Below are 13,849 nucleotides of genomic sequence, written 5' to 3' on the forward strand. Positions count from 1 at the left end.
TCTCCGCTCTAGCAGAAGAGCAAAACGCGCAAGGAGAGGGAGAAGGGGGGGAGAGACAGCGAGGCACCGCAGGACAAAAGAAAACGATGTGGGGAAAAACTATCGGCTCTGGCACTTGCAGAGCACAAGCACAACGACAGGGAGGCGGAGAGACAGCGATATACTGTAGAAAAAAACCCGGCTCCCAAACAGGATCCTAAAACGGCTCCCATTGTGGAGCCGGTTCCATTCGTTCACTTCAAAGAGCCGGTTCTTAGAGCCGGATCGTTTGCGACCGACACATCACTAAAGAGGACAGAGAGAGACATCAAAGATTTGACATCATCACATTATGGGTTTTATTTGTGTTTTTTGTTCATTCTAATAATATTTGTTCTCATTTCAATTAATTAGCAGATTCTGCATGAGTCATTAATATTCATTCATTAACTGACTGTACCGGTACTTTTTGTATTTTTTTCTCTTTCTCACTCAGTGTACAATTGTTGTGTATCTTGGACTGTGATGTTGTATAATAAATAAGTATTCCTTCAATATATAAAAAAAATCTAATCTCTAGAAGAGGAGCTCAAACAAATAAAATATCATAATCAGTTCAGGGTTCATTTTAGAGACCTGCTTGTTAGACAAACTTTTTCTGTAAAAGAAAACAAAACTAACAAAGAGTTTGACATAAATCGACAAATTGAGGAATAATGTTTCATTTCAGTCATTTACGGTTAGTTACAGAATCAGTAAATTCTGCTTAGTAACCTTTGAAAACTAGATTTTGTTTTCCTGTAACCTGACACCAACACTTATTACTCACTGATGAGAGACTGAGGACAGGTGGAGGTGTGCAGGTGTAGCACTCCTGGATGTCAACTGCATATCTGCATCCAACATGATCTCCATTAGGGTCAAAGGTCAACAGGTCAATGTTCCTCTGACAGTTTGAGGGAACTCTGAGAGAACCAGAAACACAAACATCATGAAGTCACACCTGAAAACAAACAAATTACTTTATTTGCATCGGGAATCTTCAGGATCTTGACTTGTATTTGTCTGTTCTTTCCATCCTTGTTCGGTTCTTCAGCTTCTGTCTAAACATTGTTTCTATGTAGAACCCGACGGACCCACCGGTGGGTCCGTCGGGTTCTGGAGGTTAACAGAGACTGAAAACTCCAATGGGTCAAATGGTACCTTTGCTGAGGATGTTTGATTTTAATCTGCTTCAAATTTTAATAACAAAACCTCAAGATTTGATTTAATCTGTGAGTAATTTTAAATGAAAGAGTCAAATCACGAATATTATAAAAAAGCAATGCATTCAGATGTGGACATTTTTTAAATGTTAAAGTTTAAAAACACAGAGCAAAAGACAAACATTAGTGTCAACAAAAGACATTAAAGGTTTCAGGTACTTTTTGGCATGATATAAAAACTGAATTACCTCAGAACAGGGATGATGCTGGTCTGAGGTGATGAGTTTGTTCTGTTGATGTCGGATCGTTTTCTCAGCTCACGAAGCATCATAGCTTGTACATTTGAAGCGTCGTTTCTGTTGTCTATCCAGGTTCCCACAACCCACCTGTCAGAGAAGATATTAGAAAGCTTTCTGAATTCAAAATTCACAGAAAACATTACAGGACAGCAGACCAGAAAACTGATAGAAAAATGTGTCTCTTCTTGGCAACAACTGAAAATTTTATGTATTTTTGTATGATGTTGAGATTCAGCCACCCAGTCCAGTATGAGGCAAAATCCGCATCTGTCAACTTCTTGGTATCGGTAAACTCTTCCAGACACCATTCAACTCTGATTTCATCGATCTCATTCGTACAGCCAGAACAAGACCATGAATCAGTCTCCTCACATGAGCTGAAGCTCAACTTAAAACGTTCCACAACCTGCAGATCCAAAGTGTGCAGCTGTTAGGTACAATTCAACTTTTTAAAAAAGGAAAATGAAAGAATAAAAGAATCTCAACTTACTGTAAATCTGTCTCCTTGTACGTCTTTAGTGGTGTATGAAAGCACAGCACCGTAATAACCAGATTCTGTCTGGCTGATTATCATCAACAGCAGCAGCACAGAGAGCAACATGATGAATGAATCGGTTCGGCCAAACGAATGTCGGATCATCAGAGACAGGTGACTTTATACAGTCACTGTTCCAGATATGACAGATATATTTTATGGTCCACGTCTACATAATGGACCTCCAAAACATCAGATGGTTGGGTAATAACAATCAGACATAAGAAACAAAGGATCTCCAGAAAATGCAGAAGTAATAAATCTTTCATTACACCAAGCAGGCGACACGATTTGCATCCAAAACAAATTCTACTATTGTTTCAGCCTGAGGTCTTTTATGCTCCTGTAGCTCTGCAGGGTTAAATATTATCTCTCCTGGTCAGTTTGTCTAGGCAAATTAAAGATGCTCGGAAACAGAAGAATAGCAGAGCTGTGGGCACTTCTGGTTTCATCAGATGAAAACAGCATCATGGAAAATCTGACATAAAACAATCATTTTCAGACTCCACTCTGGTTAGTGGTTCATTTTGAGTCATTTATTTATTTATACATCTTCTTTCAAAGAATCTCAATATGATTAATCCATTTTATTTAATGCCCCACTGGTGCTCAGCCCACATGGGTTTATAGACTCTCTACATACAAAACATGCAAAGCAAAATGGCTGCATACGAATCACGAGCTCCACAGAAATACCATTACATTTTCAACTCAACCAGGATAAAGAAGTCGCTGTTTTCTTTCCCAAGCTTCACAGAGAAAAGCAACTAATGCAAAAACGTCCCTGTTATACATAGCAAATATCCATCTTCATTATTTATCAATACATGCAGAAAATGACATGATATTAAGATCAATAAAAACCTCACAGGTATAAATGTTACACATGGAAGATGGTAATAAAGAAAAACCAAACCCTCAGTAAATAACTGCCATAAATATTGATTTTATTCACATTTTTGTCTGTTCATTATCTTATTAGTAACTGATAAACAATCACAATTTATCTTTTTGAAGTATGCATATTTGATATAGATTTTCAAACAGATATAAAATTTCACTTTGCTTTTTCTGATTAATGTCATAACTAAGTTTAGTCCCATTACCTAAGACAACCATAAATTCCTACATTTAAAACAGATAAACCCGGCCATATTTTACTGCATGGATCAGATTCATTCTCATTGTTAGCCACTAGGGGGCGGTTAGTTATTAACCTTCACTGAACCGTCGCTCAGCAGGCGGACCTTTATGTCTGGACGCAGCCCTCGTCTGATCAGTTCATCTTTAATCTGCAGAACAAAACATGAGATGAATGTGAGATACAGTCAGTGGTGAATTATAAAATATACTGAACAGAATCTGATTAACAATAAAAACAGAATTTGGCATTTGAGTGAAATGTGTTTGTGTTAAAGTCCAGAACATCACTGACCGCTTTCTCGATTTCATCCTTGTTCTCTTTCAGTGACAGCGTAGTCGAGATCTTCAGCTTCAGAACCGTAAGACGAGCTGGAAGAACAAGAGATCAATTACTTTCACTCCTGTCTTCATCCTACTTACATGTTTCTGGAGGAGTCGCTATGAAAGGTACTGGGAAAACAGCAGCAGAAACATCATGAGTTCAGGAAATAACAAATGAGAATAAATTAAAGACAGAAAAGAAAGAAATGACTCACAGTTTCTAACCGTCACAATGACACATCGAAGCTCAGACTGGTAGATAGAACTGGAGACACTGGGGAGATAATTTAGCACCAAAACTTTAATATTAAACTCATTTTAAAATGGCCATTAAAATATTTTACAAATAACCATAAAGGAGACATGCAAAATCTACTTTTGTCAGTAATTAAATAATTTTTGTGTGTACTTTGAGTGTCTAGGCTTGCAAAAAATGTAATTTATTCTCTCCTGGTGTTGCATAGATATTTTTATATTTGTTATGGGTTATATTTTTCTGTCTGTTAATTTTGCTCTATTGCCTTTAACATTTTTTTGGCGATGATTTCACCACATTTGCTATGGAACTGCTAAACAAGGCTTCCAACGAATCAGTTCTATGAATCCGCCTTTGTTTCCCACACAGTGATTTTGTCGTCCAATTCAGTTATGTCAAAGTTGCAGGTAAACAAGTCAAAATATTCAATTATAGAGTGAATTAATGCAGAGGGTTCCTTACATCGCCTCCCAGCATCAGAACCTCTTCAAATGTCTGATTATGTTTTCCTTTTTTCTGTAAAGTTTGTTTTTGGAGATCTTATGGATCACTGCTTCAGAAACTTTCACCAGAATCAAGAGGGATTTTCAGGAAGACATTTTCTATCACTGAAGATGAAAATTATTTTTTTACTTTTGTATGTAAGTGCATTTTAAAACACATACTTTATACTTTTATTTAAGTAAAGGAGTTACTATTACTAGATAAGTATCTATAAGAGTCTTATGTGGAGAATGTGAAGACTTCTGACACCTTTTCAGATCAGATACTGACGTTGCCTGGACAACAAAACAGACGGGACGGCTTTCATTATCATCATTTTGACTGACAGACGGCGTCCATCTCAGGGTGAAATTTCCTGAACCAGATGAATTCTTGATCATGTTGACCGGTCCGCTGAACAGGAGCTCAGTGATCCTTTAACACACAGGAAACACATCAGTCTGTTTGGTTATATGTGCAAAATGTCCTGAAATCAACCTTATAAATTGTCTTCAAACTTCTCTGATAGCAAAACACAAGTTTGTCTACATCATCCATGCAGGTTTTTATGTTGCTGCAAATTTGATCTTCATCACAACAGTAAAGATCAAATTTCAGATTTTCACCTTGAATTATTTAGAAGCTTATCTCTGATTAGAAACAATATTTATTGCTACTCACACAGACTGAGTCGCCTCTGCTCTGATGTTGATTTCTATCATCTCATTAACGTTTATGAAGAACTGAGCTCCATGTTCAGGAGTTGGAGGCAGAAACCTGGGCAGATATTCACCTGCTGTGCAGGACGGAGCTGCAGGATCCACTGGAGCAATGCAGGGAAAAATAATTCAGATAAACTAAAGAAACACATTAATAATGGTTTGTCTAGAGTCTAGACAGATAAGTGGACAGTTAGTTTAAAAGATAAATTCAGTGAAGTTACACAATTGGTTCATCTGATCCATTTTTATGATAGATGATCTTGTTGCTTTAGATTTCTGAGAAATTTCTGAGAAATGTAAAAGTCTGATGTCCTGTAATAATCTTTAGTTATTGATCAACTTAAAACAAACAAATACTTATTGGCAGTGGTGGGCTGTCAGGGCTAAAAGACAGCTAGCCTTAGGAATTTGAAAAGAAAAAGTGTAAAATGTTTTAATCATATTTAATTTTATCTATAATTTAATTTTTACTCTACAAACGAGTTGCTTATTGTTATTATTGAGGTTTCACTTTAATTTCCTACTTTAACGTGCCTTAAACGCATCTGGTGAGCAGCTCCACCTCAGCTTCAGCTACCCCTTCTTCAAAGATGCTGTGCAACAGGCCTGGTCAACATGCAAGGTCCACAGGCCAAGCTGAAGGTGCAGAGCTTCCCCTGCATCTCCCTCACTGTAGCTAACTTGGTAATTACAAAATGGCAGCCGCATACGCTTCACCTCCGTTGACCTATTTGCAAACTCGCCTTTTTCAAGAAGCTCTCTTACGGATAAAATAGAAATAACTAAAAATGGAAAATCCATACCATACCTGGATCCACTAACACAGACCAGTAAGAACTTTGTAAGGCATGTTAAAGACTTTATCTATGAGCGCTACGAGTGGCTAACAGCTAGCACTGAGAACAACAACCTGTGGATTTTATTAACAAGTAGTGGGCGAGGGTTACTTTTCTGTTACATTCTCATACAAGCTTTACTTTATATTTTTTCTTTTAATTGTTTACGTGCTATTTGAGCAGTTTGGATTAATGTTGAGATTAACAGGCGAAAGGTTTTGCTTAATTGCTGTCTGTTCAATTATGTGTGCAAAATATACATTGATATATTGCTTGATCTGCATTCTTGCTTTACTTGGCGTATTTTTTATTATTTTCATATTATTGGAGGCATGTTGCTTGGTGTGGTGCATAGTTTTTGCATTGTCCTGCACAATCTGTGTGTGGTTCAGGTCAACCTGTGTATCCAGTACACAGGTCCAATAACGCCACTGGTTATTGAATCTTAAATGTATTTGCACCAGTGTTTCTCTTTGTGAGGTAAAACAAGCTGATTGAAACAATAAATCAAACCTTTGAAAACAAACTGGACAGAGATTTGGCTCATGAAGCTGCTGGGGCTCCATGAATAATTTGTTCCACTGTAATGGGTCAGAGTGATGTTCCATCTGGGAAAATCCTCCATCACCAGCTGAACTGCATATGAACCTTCATCACTGCTGTTGGTTGGACTGAATGATAGAGAACAAGGCTGGAAGAGGACAGAGAGAGAAAGATTAACAATGTTATATTTAATGTTCTCTGTTATGGATTTATGTTGTTTTTGTTCATACCAACAAAGTTCCAGAGTAATGTTTCTTCATTAGTTATTTATAGTTAGTTAAATAATCAGTAAATTTTCCTTAATTACCTTTGAACATTATGCCTTCCTGTAAACTGACACCAACATTTATTACTCACTGATGAGAGACTGAGGACAGACGGTGCTGTGCAGGTGTAGCATTCATAGATACTGGGATTGGATCCATGTCTGCATTTAACATTATCCCCATCCGGGTCAAAGGTCAACAAGTTGATATTCCTCTGACAGTTTGAGGGAACTCTGAGAGAAACAGAGAACAAACATCATGAAGTCACCTGAGAACAAACAATCTGCTCTAATTATTTTATTTACATGATGAATCTTCAGTATCTTGACTGATTTGTATTTCAGTGTTTTTATTCCAGTATGTTTCAGTTTATTTTGCTCCATTTATCTCTTTGGTCTCTTTTAAGGATAAAATCAATTCACAGCATTTGGATATTATTTGGAAACTTTTTCTAATTATTAAAGTTTTATGGTTAGCCTTAAAAAAGGACAAAATACCAACAAACTAAACCTACAGTTTATGCTCAACAAAAGACATCTAAAGGTTCCAGGTATTTATTAACATAACATAAAAACTGCCTGAATTACCTCATAACAGGGACGATCGCTGTCTGTGGTGATGAATTCGGTCTGTTGATGTCGGATCGTTTTCTCAGCTCATATGCTATCTTAAATCTCCCAGTTGAAACACCGTTTCTGTTGTTTATCCAGGCTGCAGGATTCCACCTTTAATAGAAGATATTGGGAAGATTTCTGATGTTACTCAGAGTTTCTAAAACACAGAAAACTTTACAGACCAGAAAACTGACTAGAGATTTAATTCAGTAGGAATTTTAGATTTAGTTACTTCTTGAGAACAACTGAAAAATGTTAGATATTTTTGTATGATGTTGAGATTATGTTACCCGTTCCAGTAATATTCGAAACTCCAACTAGTGATCTTGTCAGTGTACTCTTTCAGACACCATTCACCGCTGCTTTCATCAATCTTCTTAGTGCAGCACCACCATGAATCAATCTCTCCACATGAGGTGAAGCTCGACTTAAAGCGACGCACAACCTGCATTTTTAAAGTGAAGAGGTGTTGGACAAAATACGATTCTTTTAAAATAAGAAAATGAAATAAACTTCAAGAAGTCTGAACTTACTGTAAATCTGTCTCCTTGTACATTTTTAGTGGTGTGGGAAAGAACAGCACCAGTATAACCAGCTTCTGTCCAGCTGACCATCATCAGCAGCAGCAGCACAGAGAGCAACATGATGAATGAATTGATTCTGCTAAACAAAGATCAGATCATCAGGTCACCTTTGTGACAGCTGCTGTCGTAAGAAGCTTTGATTATGCAAACATCTGAAGACCAAAGACGACAAAGTGATGCTTTACAAATATTTAAACGAGTTTGTAGGAGTGAGCTCCTATTTATTTAGTTTTCTCCTTTTTATTTAGGAAGGTAAACTTTTGTCATTTGGTTTATTTACTTTCAAGTTGTAAGTCTTGGTTAATTTTATAATTTTCTTTTGTTTGTAATTTTTGCCCTTATAGCTCAGTTTCCTGTAAAGTTAGTCAAATTTAAAATGATCCAGTTGAAAGAAATGAAATCAGGAAACTATGAGAGCTCTTCTGTTTGTTCCTCTTTAGAGTTTTGCTGCAGAGATTTAGATCGAGTGAAAGATAATTATTTTATTGATGAATGTCAGATTTACCTTAGAAAGAAGATAAAAGCACTAAAACCTGCATGTCTTACCTGTTTGGATGTCAATGTTTGTATCTAATAGTATCTAAGTTATAATGTGCATTGATGATTAATTACGTGATGTGAACTAACTTTGTGCACACCAACTTTGTGTTTATTTAAATTATTGATGCAAATGTTGAGCATTGTGGTAGCTCTCATTGTTTGCTATGCAAATAACTAATTAGTATACTGGTAGTCAAATTGGAATAAACCCAACACAGTCTGAGCTAAAGGCTGTCAAATTCTGCCTAGATTATCCCTGCAGGCGTTTATAATGTTTTATAGGTTGGACTTAATGTGTTATTTTATCACAACACTACAGACCAAATTTCAGATTGTTGCCATGAACTATTTCAGATTTTTACTGTCTGTGCAGGATGGAGCTGCAGGATCCAGTGGATCAAAACAAGAAGCAACAGATTTAGAGAAATGGGTCGATGAAATATGGTTTATTTACTGCACAAACAACTCTGTGGCTTTTTCAAAAGATGAATTCAGTAAAGTTACACAGTTGCATATCTCAGCTGTTCTTATAAGAGGAAGGTTTTTGTTTTGTTGCATGTCTGTATTCAGACATTTAAAGGTCAAAGGTCCTTCAATAATCTTTAGTTTTTGTTTAATATTGACAGCTAAATAAGGAACACCAGATATATTTTAAAAAATTGACATTAATGTGAGTTAAAATAAGCTAACTGAAACATTTAATCACATCTTTGAAAAGAAACTGGACAAAGTTTTTGCTCGTGGCTTTTCTGGAGCTACATAAGTGTGTTGAACCAGAACCATCAGTGAGAATGATGGTTCTGGTTCTCTTTAGGAAAGTCATCCATCATCAGCTATACAAAAATATTTAATAAAGATAGATTCATCTTTCATTTTCAATCAGTTTATCAGCATGTTTGCTCAGCAGCTGTTGGTAAGTAAATAAGCAAATGTAATTCAGATAATTTATTTCACAGAAAATACAAATAAAAACCATCACTTCCTTTAAAATGTAAATATTAAAACATGATTAAAAGTTCAAAAATAGTCAGGATATTAAAATGAACCAGTGCAAAGACAGGAGAACAGGAAAACATGAGCTCTTCTGTTTGTTTCCGTTTTGCTGCAGAGATTTGGATCAAGTGACAGAGATAATTTTTTATTGATGGTCAGAATTACCTTAGAAAGAAGATAAAATCACTAAAAACTTGTTTCTTACATGTTTGCCTGTCAATGTCTGCATGTAACAGTAAATTAAAATGTGCATTGATGATTAATTACGTGATGAGAACAAATTTTGTGCACACCAACTTTGTGTTTATTTAAATTATTGACGCAAATGTTGAGCATTGTGGTAGCTCTCATTGTTTGCCTTGCAAATAGCTAATTAGCATAGTGCTAGCCTTTCGCTCACACTGAGTTACATGTTGCATGGTAATGTTGCAGCCTGGGGTGGATTTTCTTTAAGGTCGTGAAAACAAATAGGGGATGTTAAAGTGAAATAAACCAGCAACGCCACCTGGAATAATAATCCAGGGAAATTGAACTGTAATAAGGACACACGTAATTTCTGCTGGAAGAAAGAGACAAGATTCAAAAAGCTCTAGAAAATGTATTGAAGTTCAGTATTTAAAAGCACTTACCAAATGGCAATGTGCTAAAACAGAAAGGTTAAGACACGGTGAATGTGGTTCAACAAAATTGTTGGTTGAAGTAAAATATTTAAATCTCAACAGAGAACGAGGTTTACCACTGGGGGACGTCGTGAGGGAAAGGGATCACCATGGACACGATGAAAACACAGCAACCAAAGAAAGGTGCTCCGACAAAATAAACACACTTAGACACCACCACCACAGGAGCCTCAATCCCTGACATAAATAAACAAAATAAAACAACCTGAATGAAACAGTGGACTCACAGTATTACTAAATATAATATTGCACTTAGTTCATATAAGAGGTGCAGTAAACGACGCAGCCAGCAGGGGAAGAGTTGATATTTTAAAATGTTTTCCATAGGCAAAACAGCAGCAAACATCCCAGAGTGAAAACTGGTAGAAAGGCTCATCAGGCACTTAAAGTGAAACAGACTATTAGTGAAGTAAGTCAAGTTTATTTATAAAGCGCTTTTTACAGACATAAAATCACAAAGCGCTGTACAACATAAATCATATAAAGCATAAAACCAACATAGGAACCACATTAAAATCAAGAAATAACAGCCTGGGAAAATAAAAATGTTTTCAGTTGTTTGTTTAAAAGCCTCCACAGAGTCAGCAAAACGGAGCTGCAAGGGTTAACCGTTCCACAGCCACAGGGCCTCCAGCACAACATCCAACACAGCATCCAACACAACATCCAACACAACATCCAACACATCAGTGCAGTTACACATTTTACATCATCTCAATTTAATTGTCAAAATCACATCTATAATCTCTTTAGCTTCTCTGATTTAGCATTAAAACAATATTAATACAAGTATATTGCTTTGGTTTTATTCAATTACTCAAAGTGATAAAGATTAATTTAAATGTACAAGAAGTAAAACCCAGTAATATTCCTCTGCATGGATTAGATTCATTCTCATTGTTAGCCACTAGGGGGCGGCCGTTTCTTTAACCTTCACTGAACCGTCGCTCAGCAGGCGGACCTTTATGTCTGGAGGCAGCCCTCGTCTGATCAGTTCATCTTTAATCTGTAGAACAAAACATGAGATGAATGTGAGATACAGTCAGTGGTGAATTATAAAATATACTGAACAGAATCTGATTAACATTAAAAACATCAACAGCAGAATTTAACTGCATCTCTGCAGGTGATCACTTTGGGTTTGATTTGACATTTGAGTGAAATGAGTTTGGATTAAACTCAAAGTCCAGAACATCACTGACCGCTTTCTCGATTTTATCTTTATTGTCTTTCAGTGACAGCGTAGTCGAGATCTTCAGCTTCAGAACCGTAAGATGAGCTGGAAGAACAAGAGATCAACATGGTATAAAGAACAACTTCCTGTTACTTTCACTCCTGTTTTCATCCTACTTACATGTTTTAGGAGGATGACTTGTAGATGTCAGAAGAACAGTCGTTAAATTCAAAGTTGTTGCTAAGGTAACAGAAACATGAGTTCAGGACAAGCAGCAAAAATAAATCAAAGAAAAACAAATAAAGAATTGGTTCATCATCCGACTTACATGTGTTGACAGGACTAGTGGTTGTCAAAGGGACGGTTGTTGCAGCAACAGGTGTAGAAGTCACATCTGGTGCAGAGATATCAACAGCAGAAGCAGGGAGTTCAGGAAATAAAAGGTCAGATCAAATCAAAAAACAAAATGAAAGATTGACTCACCGTTTCCAACCGTCACAATGACACATCCCAGCTCAGACTGGTAGATAGAACTGGAGGCACTGGGGAGATAATTTAGCACATAGGTTTTCATATTAAACTCTTTCTGAAATGAGCATCAAATAATATTTGAAATAACCTTAAAGGGTCAGGTCAGATAACATACAGCTATTGTACATCTTTTTGTGTTTATCTTTCTACAGCAACAGGAAAAGCTTTCGTTTTTATGTTTATTTATGCACAACAGAAGTCAGTTACACAATTTCATCTGCAGACTTCAAATTCATCAATGTTTTTAAATTCATCATAAAAACCTAAAATCCTCAGTGAGAGATTTTTACTCCAGACCCAGAACTTGGACTATCTTTCACTTTGAGTCACACAGCGCAGGATATTTATTTGAGCTTGAGATGGGCAGTGATAATGTTTATACCGACTTCTACTCACCGCCACTTGATTACATACACCTGTCCAAAGGTTCATTAACGCAAATGTTGAATTAGCCAATCACAAGGCAGCAACTACCTCATTTCTGTATTTAGAAATTAGTTATTGATTAGTTTAAAATAATAGTTATTGGATACTAAATTTATTGACACCAGTGTTGCTCTTTGGCAGTAAGACAGCCTGACTGAAACATGAAATCACACCTTTGAAAACAAACTGGACAGGGATTTCGCTGAAGTGGTAGCTGGGGCTCGGTGAATATGTTGAACCATCGTAACCAGTCAGAGTGATGGTCTGTCTGGGAAAATCACCAGCTGAACTGCATATGAACCTTCATCACTGCTGTTGGTTGGACTGAATGATAGAGAACAAGACTGGAAGAGGACAGAGAGAGAATATGTTATATTTGTTGTGTTTTTGTTCATATCAAGAGTAATTTTTCATCATTAGTCATTTATAGTCATTAAATAATCAGTAAATTCTGTTTTTATTACCTGTAAACATTTTCTATTGTATTCCTGTAACCTGACACCAACATTTATTACTCACTGATGAGAGACTGAGGACAGACAGAGGTGTTGCAGGTGTGGCACTCTGACGAAGAGGTTGCATGTCTGCATTCAACATTATCTCCATCAAGGTCAAAGGTCAACAAGTTGATATTCCTCTGACAGTTTTGAAGGAATTCTGCCATGATGTGGTGGTGTTGGTGGTGAGGCAGACGCTTGAGACCCAGGTTGAAATGAGATGATGGTGTTTAATAACGAAAATCCAAGAATACACAGTCCAAACAAAATCCAAAACAGTCCGAAAACCTGGCAGCACAGTTGAGCTGAAGACTAGGGCTCAGCACTGGTGGCAACAGGAAACACGAGGGGACAGAACGACGGGCTAGACAGATTAACGCTTGCAAACGACAAGGAGACGCAGAGACGCAGAGACACAGGTGACATTAAATACACAGGAGGTAATAAGGGAACGAGACACACCTGGGAACAATCAAGGGGAAGACAGGACAACATGGAAACTCAAGATAAATACATAGAAAAACACAGATCCTGACAAATTCTGAGAGAAACAGAAAACAAACATCACAAAGTCACCTGAGAACAAACAATCTGCTCAAATTACCTTATCTTAAATTTACGCACAACCTGTAAATTTAAGGTGAGGAGCTTTTGGATATTTTTTTTAAAAGAAAAACTAAATAAACTTCAAGAAGTCTGAACTTACTGTAAATCTGTCTCCTTGTACATCTTTAGTGGTGTATGAAAGCACAGTGCCATAATAAGCAGCTTCTGTATGGCTTATTATCACCAGCAGCAGCACAGAGAGCAACATGATGAACGAGTCAGTTCTGCTAAACAAAGATCGGATCATCAGGTAACCTTTGTGACGGCTGCTGTCGTAAGAAGCTTTGATTATGCAAACATCTAAAGACCGGAGACGACAACGTGATGCTTTGCAAATATTTAAACGAGTTTGTAGGAGAGAGCTGCTATTTATTTTTGCACATAGTTTTCTCTTCATTTTATTTAGGAAGGTAAACCTTCATCATTTGGTTTATATACGTTCAAATAGTAAGTCTTAGTTAATTTTAACAGTTTTCTTTTGTTTGTTATTTTCAGCATTAAAGCTCACTCTCCTATTGTTGCAACATCTCATGTCAAATACATTTTAAATAAAAAACATCATAAGATGTTTAGAGCCAGGATGGCCACACCTTGACAGTTCATAACACTTTATACC

The 13,849-nt window shown here is 36.7% G+C and overlaps 1 protein-coding gene across 5 annotated transcripts in view; it reads right to left on the reverse strand.

The window, feature by feature from the left end:
• Positions 1 to 2,096, reverse strand: part of LOC111610785 — a 37,793-nt gene extending 35,697 nt beyond the window's left edge. For 3 of the 5 annotated variants that reach the window (XM_023345705.1, XM_023345702.1, XM_023345706.1), the window contains exons 1-3: positions 1,974 to 2,096; positions 1,433 to 1,889; positions 809 to 944 (exon numbers count right to left, since the gene is read on the reverse strand). In XM_023345705.1, the coding sequence (XP_023201473.1) occupies positions 809 to 894 (86 nt within the window). In that variant the 5' untranslated portion in view covers positions 895 to 944; positions 1,433 to 1,889; positions 1,974 to 2,096. Of the gene's footprint in view, positions 1 to 808; positions 945 to 1,432; positions 1,890 to 1,973 lie in introns of those variants that run through there. The other 2 variants (XM_023345703.1, XM_023345707.1) reach the window with 2 other exon arrangements.
• Between the last annotated feature and the right edge of the window lie 11,753 nt (positions 2,097 to 13,849).

The sequence above is a fragment of the Xiphophorus maculatus genome, chromosome 14 (genome assembly GCF_002775205.1).
Source record: "Xiphophorus maculatus strain JP 163 A chromosome 14, X_maculatus-5.0-male, whole genome shotgun sequence".
Lineage (NCBI taxonomy): Eukaryota > Metazoa > Chordata > Actinopteri > Cyprinodontiformes > Poeciliidae > Xiphophorus > Xiphophorus maculatus.